Source organism: Orycteropus afer, unplaced genomic scaffold (genome assembly GCF_000298275.1).
Source record: "Orycteropus afer afer isolate SDZICR_OR568_19922 unplaced genomic scaffold, OryAfe1.0 scaffold00235, whole genome shotgun sequence".
Taxonomy (NCBI): Eukaryota; Metazoa; Chordata; class Mammalia; order Tubulidentata; family Orycteropodidae; genus Orycteropus; species Orycteropus afer.
In genome coordinates, this window is record NW_006921822.1 from 2,807,562 (window position 1) to 2,817,906 (window position 10,345).

General features: G+C 39.9%; 1 protein-coding gene across 1 annotated transcript in view; it reads right to left on the minus strand.

Annotated features, from left to right (window-relative positions):
• Positions 1–10,345, minus strand: part of SCARB2 (scavenger receptor class B member 2) — a 140,026-nt gene that overhangs the window by 48,911 nt on the left and 80,770 nt on the right. The window contains exons 3-4 of the mRNA XM_007949035.2: positions 3,202–3,349; positions 919–1,107 (exon numbers count right to left, since the gene is read on the minus strand). Coding sequence (XP_007947226.1) covers positions 919–1,107; positions 3,202–3,349 — 337 coding nt within the window. The remainder of the gene's footprint in view (positions 1–918; positions 1,108–3,201; positions 3,350–10,345) is intronic.

Sequence of the window (10,345 nt, forward strand, 5' to 3'; positions counted from 1 at the left end):
GACAAGAACAGATATATGCACACCCATGTTCATCGCAGCACTATTTACAATAGCCAAAAGATGGAAACAACCTAGATGTCCATCAACTGAGGAAATGAATTTGCTCTGTAAACTTTCACCCAAATCACAATAAAAATTTGAAAAAATAAAGAGAGGAAGATTATGGAATAATAAAGGTGAAATTCTTGAATAGCCACATAATAACTGCAAATTAAAGATGGGCAAACACATCACAATCCCAGATTCCAACCCAAATTTAACACTTTTTTCTTGAGGTTAAGTTTGTTTTTTACCAATCTCTCAACTATCTATTTTCTCAAGGGTTTTTTTTTTTTTTTTCATTCCCTTCTGCTAAAACAGGAGATCTGATGGTGTAGTGCCTGAGGCATTTGACTGCTAACCAGAAGGCTGGTGGTTCAAACCCACCAGCCACTCCTTGTATGGAAAGTTGGGCAATCTACTTCTGTAGTGATACCACCTTGGAAACCCAAGGAGGGGTCACAATGAGTCAAAATCGACTTGACGGCAGGGAGTTTGTCTTTTTTTTCTGCTTAAAAAAAAAAGCCCAAAACCAAATCCATGCCATCAAGTCAATACAAAATCATAGTGACTCCCATAGGAGTTCCAAAACTGTAAATCTTTATGAAAGCAGACTGCCTTATCTTTCTCCTGTGGAGCAGCTGGTGGTGTCAAACTGCCAACCTTTTGGTTAACAGCCCAGTGCCTTAACCATAGCAACCACCAGAGCTCCTTCTGCTAAAATAATCTTATTTTTCATGTACTCTACAAGACACCCAGAACTCCAGGCAATTTTGCTGTTCTCCTGAAAGAAACCCAAAGTTAAGATGAAATTTGGCTTGAGGTGTCCCACTTCAGAAGAACAAAGCGGCTCTGAAAAGAAAAAAAAAATCAACTTACCCCATAGAACAAACCAAAATAGGGAGAGATGTCAGGTCTGAAAACACTGATGAGGGATAAGAGCTCATCCTTGTAGCCCCAGAGCAAGTCATGGACGGTGTGTACCACAAACAGCTTCTGCTGATAGGCCTTCATCATGGCCTCGATGATCTCTTTAAGGAAGTGATTATGGGCCCATTCCATGGCAGTCTAAGGAGCAAAGGAAAATTCAGATACCAATGTCCCCTTCAACACACCAGCATCCTACTCTTTTCTACTCCTTCAGCAATGGCGGCTGAAGTGTTGAGATTAAATAGGTGAAAAATGAGCTAGCATGAGGAAGAATAAGACCCTTCAGTTATTGTCTTTTCTCATGGATCTTAGGTCTGTAATTACAAGTTCTATGAATTATGTTATTGTTGTTGTTAGTTGCTGCTGAGTCAATACCAGCTCATGGAGATCCATGTGCGCAGAGTAGAACTGCTCCACAGAGTTTTCAAGGCTGTGACCTATTGGAAGAAGACAGTCAGGCTATCTTCCAAGGTGCCTCTGGACAGGTTTGAGCTGCCAACTTTTGGCTAGTAGTTGAGGGTTAACAGTTTCAGCTAGTAGTTAATAGTCTGCAATACCTAAGAACCTCATATGTTATACCGAAGCACTTCCACTGCCACCTAGTGACCGTTTAGGACAGAGTACAATTGCTCCATAGGGTTTCCAAGGCTGTAAATCTTTACAGAAACAGATTGCCTCATCTTTCTTCTGCAGAGTGGCTGGTAAGTTTGACCTCCAAACTTTTGATTAACAGATCACTAGAGCTCCCTTTCATACGTCATGTTGTTTTTGTTGTTATGTGCCATCGAGTCGGACCCAACTCATAGCGACCCCTCCTTGGGTTTCCGAGGCAGTATCACTACGGAAGTAGATTGCCCAACCTTCCTGCCAAGGAGTGGCTGGTAGGTTTGAACCACCAGCTTTCTGGTTAGCAGTCAAATGCCTTAGGCACTACACCACCAGAGCTCCTACTTATAGTGAAGGGGTAAAAGCTCTTGTAACTACATTGGCATCTTTGACCATAAGGTAACCAGCCCTATCAGGAGGGCAGGGCTCTATCTGAGAACTAAATGCTTCAGATCCTGGGTCTACCATGAGATTCAGCTGAATATGTACTGGTCATCTAAGAGTTAAGGTGTGAATCTCCAACGGGGCTGTTGTAGGGGAATATGGCTCAAGTGTCTAGTGTAGGTGTTATCAAATGATTTGTCATTATGATGAGAGCCCAATTAAATCACAGTAGGTTGCACTCAATAGCCCAGTCTTTGCTATTTGAAAAGGAAAAAAAGTCAAATACATATTCTGAAAATTTAAAATCCAAGATAGAAATCTGAATTTGGAGTGGTATGCAAAGTGTGGAGCTCTCGTGGCATAGTGCCTAAGGAGGGGTTGCTATCAGTAGGACTGACTTGACAGCAGTGCATTTTGGTTTTTTATGCAAATTATATTGGCTAGTTTCTGAAACAAACCAAGCCACAGATATTTTTTAAATTACTGTTTTTGTTGTTATTAGTTTCTGTCAAGTTGCTTCTGACTCATGATAACCCCAAGTGTACAGAGCAGAACTGCTCCATAGGCTTTTCAAGGCTCTGATTTTTCAGAAGCAGATTGCCAGGCTTGTCTGCTGAGGCATCTCCAGAGGGTTCAAACTATCAGGCTTTCGTCTACTAGTTGAGCATTTAACCGTCTGTGCCACTCAGGGAAAATCCTAGGGCTTATTTATTTGCACAAGTGCTGATCCTGAACATACAGCAAGAGACTGTGAAAACAAATCTTAAATTTGCATTCTGTCACCTTTTGACAAGATCTTGGTTGATAAACCTCAGAAAAATAGTCTGAAAAGAGAGGAAGGGCAAAATGTAAATGTATATGTATGTATGTACTTGTTAGATGCCATCGAGTCAGCTCCGACTCATAGAGACCCTATATACAACAGAACGAGACACTGCCCAGTCCTGTGCCAGCCTCACAATACTTGCTATTCCTGAGCCCATTGCTGCTGCCACACAGTTCATCTTGTTGAGAGTCTTCCCCTTTGTCACTGACTCTGCTTTACCAAGCACAATATCCTTCTCCAGGGAATGGTCCCTTCTGACAAGACTAAAGCAGATGAGACGAAGTACACACACACACACACACACACACATTTTTAATATAACTTAATAGCTCCTAAGTGTAAAACCACACTTGTCTTAACTTAGCTTTTCTCTTTCTTCTAAAATTCGCAATAATAATACCAAAATGCCCACTTACCACTACAGGAATATTTAATGTTCTAATCAAATCAATTTTAGGGTCTCCGACGGATAGATCTTGTTCAAAAACATAGGCCTTGTTGCTAACAGCAGATATTGTTGTTCCATTGTCCCCAAATTGTATATTTGCTTTGTCTCTGAGCTCCCTAAAAGAAAGAGAAGGGTTTTGCTTGAAAACATGCACCACTGTAATAAGCAAGACTTTTCTTTCAGCATTAAAGTTCCTTTTAATGTGACATTCCCAATATAACCATGGTACAGACAGTTTCTTTCAGCTTTAAAATTAATTTAAGGTAAGATTTCCAACATACCTACTATAGAGGGGGACTGCAAATACTGACCCCTTAAAAATAGATGAAAGCTATGGCATAGGAAGGAAATAGGCCTAGGATAGAATCGTCTTTAAAAATAGTTGTTTTCATTCTTTTCCTCTGTGATTTAGGAAGTATGATGGTCACAGGTTATCTTGATGAGGGAATCAAAATTAATGAGCTAGCTCCTGGCTTATGTTTGGCCCTCACATTTTTCAGTTTGGTGTATAGACTTGGTTTGGATTTCAATTTGTTTACCAGTATCTTTTTTTTCCTAATTTGAATTCAATTGAAAATTCATTTTAAAAATCAATGATTTAGTAAATTAGTAGAGTTCACTCCTTTTTGCTTTTTTTTTTTTTTTGACGAGTATGTGGTAAAACATATGTAACAAAATTTGCCATTTTAACCACTTTCAATTGTACATCAATTAATTATACTCATAATGTATTAATTATACTCATAATGTTGTGCAACTGTCACCACTACTTGTTTCCAAAACTTTTTCATCAACTCAAACAGAAATTCTGTACTCAGTAAGGAGTAAGTCCCATTTTCCCCTCTCACCGGGCCCATAGTTACCATTAATCTATTTTCTGTCACTATGCCTATTTTGGAGTACCTGGGAGGGAGAAACAGTTAAGCATTCAAGTACTAGCCAAAAGGTCTGGCTGTTCGAATGCTCCGTGAGGCACCTTGGAAGACAGGCCTGGGGATGTGCTTTTTAGTCACAGCCTTGAAAACCCTATGGAGCAGTTCTATGTTATACATGTGGAGTCACCATGAGTCAGCAATGACTCAACAGCAACTAACAACAACAGAAATAACATACCTATTTTAAACATTTTAAGTAGGTGGGGATGATATAGTATGTGTCCCTTTGTGTCTGGCTTATTTTAATTAGCATACTGTTTTCAAGGTTCATGCAGGTTGTATCACGTGTTGGAATTTCATTCTTTTTATGGCTGCATAAGCTCTGGTGGCGTACTGCCTAACACATTTATTTGACTGCTAACCAGAAAGCTGGCGGTTCAAACTAACTGGCCACTCCTCAGAAGAAAGATTAGGCAAACTACTTCCACAGAGATACTGCCTCAGAAGCCCAAGGAGGGGTCGCTATGAGTCGAATTGACTTGATGGCAGTGAGTATGGTTTTTTGGTACGTACACAACACATTTTGTTTATCCATTCATCTGTTGATGGAATGATGGACACTTGGGTTGTTTCTATCTCTTGGCTATCGTGAAAAATGCTGCAGTGAATGCTGGTGTACAAGTATCTGTTCAGTCCTTGTTTTCAATTCTACTGAGTATATACACTCCTGTTTTTGGTACACAGTTCAATTTGGTTCAAATTTGTGTTCCCAGATGAAGTATTAGGGAACCACTTAGAAAGTACCTGGTACAGATTCCTGGAAATTAAACATCCAGAATGGAATCAATGGGAATACTGATACCTTGTGAAAAATGTAACTAATGTCTCTGGATAATTTGTGTATTAACTGTTCAACAGGAACCTAATTTGCTGTGCAAATTTTCAATGAAAACACAATAAAACATTATTTTTTTTTAGGATATTATATTTATTGAATACAAGTGAATGTTTAATTTTTCAAAAATTAGGTAAACTTAATGTCTCCTTTGGAAAGACTAAATTCACTAGCATTTTCTATGAAGTTAGCAGATAATGTGGTTAGTTTGGCTCTCTGGAGGTTCCCTCCCAAACAGGAAAAATTTCATAAGGCCTCCTATAGACCTGTGCATCTTCAGGAAACAGCTCATGAATCTGCCTTAGGCAAGGCATTGAGCTTTTCTTAGTCTCAGTTTCCTTATCTATGACATGGAAGCAATTCCAACCTGTCAATACCCAGCACTCCTCAGCTGAGCCAGGATGGGCATCTTAGGGGCCCACTTGAACCTTCTAAAACCTAAACCAGATCCTACTTTTTATTTATTTATTTTTATTGTGCTTTGGGTGCAAATTTACAGAGCAAATTTGCTTATATCCAACAGTTTGTGTACATTTGATTTCACACCCCGATTACCATTCCCGACCATGGCAAACTCTCTTCCCCTCCCATCCCTGTAACTACCCCTCTCTGTGCCCTTCTTAACTATGCACTCCTGTCTGTCCAGCTTTCCCTCTAAGTTAATGCTGTCCCTCTAGTGTCCCATGGCTTATTGCTGTAAGAGGTATATCTCCCTAGAGTAGGTGGGTGCATCTCCCTGGGGTAGGTGTTCTGCATGTAAGTCTTTCTACTGTTAAGTTGAGAGCCAGTCATGGGAGTGAGTTCAGTTCTAGGCCGGAAGGGTAACGTAGGGCCATAGCCTTGGGGGTTCCACCAGACTTTATCTGACCAGTAATTCTGATCACTTTTGTGTTTTTGAATTAATAAAATATATATATATATTTTAAAAATAAGTACTTGATACGAGGGCTGGGACAAGAGTAAGGTGAAAGAGGACTCATCTCAGGTGCAAAATGCAAGGGATACAAAAACAATCAGTAATCAAGATAAATAATATATTAATAAAATACGTTAAAAATCCAAATTAAAGCAAAAACTAAATGGTGACTAAAAATCAAAATTTTAAATAAAGACAAGAGTTGATACTGTGTTCATTGCTCGCCCTGCCTGGAACATAGTAGATGTTTAATAAATGTAAGCATTTAGTCCTTCTTTCACTTGCTTACCTTTCCTTATTCCTACATCTTCTATGGCTATTACATCTGACATGATAGCCACTAGTCTCATGTGACTACTGAGCACTTAAAATGTGGCTAGCTCAAAATGAGATATACTGTAAGTATAAAATAGAAGCTGGATTTCAAACATAACCAAAAAAAAAGTAAAATAGCCTCTTAACTTTTTTTATATTAATTACATGTTGAAGTGATACTATGTTGCATATTTGGGTAAGCTAAATATATTACAAAAATTAATTTCACATGTTTCTTTTAATTTTTTTTAAATGTGGCTACTAGAAAATTTCCACCACTCATTTATCAGTTTGTCATACTGTCTGTGGTGCCTTGCATGTTGCTGTGATGCTAGAAGCTGTGCTACTGATATTTCAAATCCCAGCAGGGTCACCCATGGTGGGCAGGTTTCAGCAGAGCTTCCAGACTAAGACAGACTGGGAAGGAGGACCTGGTGATCTACTTCTGAAAAAATTGGCCAGTGGAAACTATGAATAGCAGTGGATTGTTCTCTGCTTTAATGCCAGAAGATGAGCCCCTCAGGTTATCCTGAAGACATTCAAAATATGACTAGGGATGAGCTGTCTCCTCAAAGTAGAGTCAACCTTAATGACACAGATGGAGCAAAGGTTTAGGACTTTCATTTGCTGATGTGGCACTATTCAAAATGAGAAGAAATAGTTGCAAATGTTCCATTAATAATTGGAATGTGGAATGTACAAAGTATGAATCTAGGAAGATTAGAAGTTGTTAAAAATGAAATGGAACACAGGAACACAGACATTCTAGGCATTAGTGACCTGAAATGGGCTGGTATTGGCCATTTTGAATCAGACATTCATAGGGTTTACTATTCATGGAATGACAATGACAGAGGAATGGTGTCACATTCATTGTAAAAAAGAACATATCAAGATCCATCCTGAAATACACTGCTCTCAGTGATAGGATAAAATCCACATGCCTTCGAGAACACCAGTTAATATGACTTATTCCAATTTATACACCAACCATAAATGCCAAAGATGAAGAAACTGAAGATTTTTACCAAGTTCTGCAGTTGAAACTGACAAACATGCAATCAAGATTTACTGATTATTACTGGTGATGAGCATGTGAAAGTTGGAAACAAAGAAGGATCAGTAATTGGAAAATACGCCCTGGGAGGTAGAAATGAGGCCAGAGATCACATGACAGGATTTTGGAAAACAATGATTTATTCATCGTGAATACCTTTTATCAACAACATAAATTAAAAAAAACAAACTCACTGTCATCAAGTCATTTTCTGACTCATAGCGACCCTTCCTTGGGTTTCTGAGGTGATATTTCTACAGAAGTAGAGTGTGTAATCTTCCTTCCCAGGACTGGCCAGTGGGTTTGAACCACCAGCCTTGTGGTTAGCAGTCAAATGCCTTAGGCACTATGCCACCAGAGCTCCCAAACAACATAAATAGCAACTATATATATGAAACTCACCGGATAGAATACACAGGAATCAAACGGACTACATCTATGGAAAGAGATGATGGAGAAGCTCAATACTGTCAATCAGAAAAAGGCCGGGGACCAACTGCAGAACAGGCCATCAATGTTCATAAGTAAGTGCAAGGTGAAGCTGAAGAAAATTAAAACAAGTCCACAAGAGCCAAAGTATGACCTTGAGTATGTTCCACGTGACTTTAGAGACTATCTCAAGAACACATCTGTCACTGCAAACACTAATAGCCAATAACCAGACGAGTTGTCGGATGACATCAAGGACATCATACCTAAAGAAACCAAAAGATCATAAAAAAGATAGAGAGAAAGAAAAGACCAAAATGGATGTAAGAAGAGACTCTGAAAGTTGCTCTTGCATGGAGAGCAGCTAAAGAAAATGGAAGAAATGACAAGATAAAAGAGCTGAACAGAAAATTTCAAAGGGCAGCTCGAGAAGACAAAGTAAAGTATTATAATGAAATGTGCAAAGACCTGGAGTTAGGAAACAAAAAGGGAAGAACATGCTTGGAATTTCTCAAGCTGAAAGAACTGAAGAAAAAAATTCAAGCCTCAAACTGCAATATTGAAAGATTCTATGAGCAAAATATTCAATGAAGCAGGAAGCAACCAAAAACAGATGGAAGGAATACAGAGAGTCACTGTATCAAAAAGAACTGGTCAGTGTTCAACCATTTCAGGAGGCAGTATATGACCAAGAACCCATGGTAGTAAAGGTATCCAAGCCACACTAAAGGCACTGGCAAAACACAAGATTCCAGAATTGAGGGAATTCCAATTGAGAGATTAAAAAAATGGATGCAATGCTGTAAATGTTCACTCATCTATGCCAAGAAATTTGGAAAACAGCTACTTTTCCAACCAACTGGAAAAGATCCATAGTTGTGCCCATTCCAAAGAAAGGTGATCCATCAGAATGCATAAGTATTGAACATTATAATTTCTATAACCTCAAGTAAAACTTAACCGAAGAAAATTCAAAAGCAGTTGCCATAGTATATCAACAGGAAACTGCCAGTGATTCAAGCTAGAGTCTGAAGAGAACGTGGAATAAGGGATATCACTGCTGATGTCAGACAGATCTTGACTGAAAGCAAAGAATACCAGAAAGATGTTTAGTAATGTTTTATTGACTATACAAAGGCATTCAACTGTGTGAATCATAAAAATTATGGATGACATTGTGCCAAAAGGGCAGGAAGGCTACATCTTCTGACCTCCTATAACCCCACAAGAGGAAGACAGAATCACCATCAGTAGCCCAAGGCCTATCCCTGTGAGGCCAGACATGCCACCTCCCTCCAGCCCTGACACCAATTGTTCCGCAGAACCCACCACCTCTCTGCTGGGTTTGATAATTCGCTGCAGTGCCACACAGAACTCACAGATTATAGGGTTTATTAGGGAAACAGCAGGCTACAATTCAAGTTCAGGAAAAACAGTCTCTCTCAGCCTGCTGTCTCTCAGCCAGCAGTCTCAGTCTCTCTCTCAGTAGTGCATGTCTCTCTCCCAGCAGTGTGTGTCTCTTGGTGTCTCTCAGGAGCATGTTTTTCTCAGCAGCATGTCTTTCTCAGCCAGCAGTCAGAGAGACTCCTTCTGCCTCTAGAAGGGCTCCTTTTGAGCCTGGCAGAGTGGCCAAACTAACCAATCGTAACATCAGAATTCTAAACATCTGAGAGAAAATGAACTTCCCACAACATTGCTTTGTGCCACTCTCAACAGAAATACCCCAGGTGGATAACTTTAATGATCAGGAGGAGCTACTCAGTTGCTCAGGGCAAATTCCACCACAGAGTTTACAAAGACTTACGGTTAAAAAAGCCATACCAGGTAATTTACTATACTGCACATTGTGAATAATGAAAATTCCAGAGCACTTAATTATGATGAGGAGGAAATTGTACATAGACCAAGAAGCAGTCATCTGAACAAAACAAGGGGATATAGTGCATGTTTAAAATCATAAACGTTGTATGTCAGGATTGTATCTTTTCACCATCCTTTTTCAATCTGTGTGGTAAAAGTTATATGTCAACTTGTCTGGGCCTGGTTTTGAATACCTAGGCAGCTGGTTGTAGTTATTCCCCAGGATGAGACTGGTAATCAACTCCATGGTGGAATCTACCGGAGCAGCTGAGTAGCTGCCTTTGGAATGCAGTCTGCTACCAGTATATAAGAAGAAGCTTCAAGAAAAGTGTCTGAGCTTTTTGGCACACTTGGACCCTGCATGTAGCTGTGACTTCATTCAACAGCCTACCAAGTTTCCTGCCTATCTTGGGATTGTCTCTGGACTTGAACTAGTGGTCTGCCATGTTGTTTGGTAAACTTAGGACTGTGCCATTTTAGTTGTTGGCCTTGGGTATGTCAGCCTCAGCAGCCAGTAGCTGCCTGAGTAAAGAGATGCCTCCAGCTCCAGTGGCCCAGAAGCAAGAGGCAGAGCTGAAGCCCAAGGTCACAGGCTGTGATAGTTGAAGATGTGTCAACTTGGCTGGACTCCAGTTGTGAGTGGTGGTTCCCATGATGGATCACATAACTGAGTTCTAAGTGGCCGGTCTGCCTAAGGGGAGTTTCCCCAGGGGTGTGGCCTACCTGCAATGCTATCCCAGGGGCAAGCTGGAAGAACGGCATTCC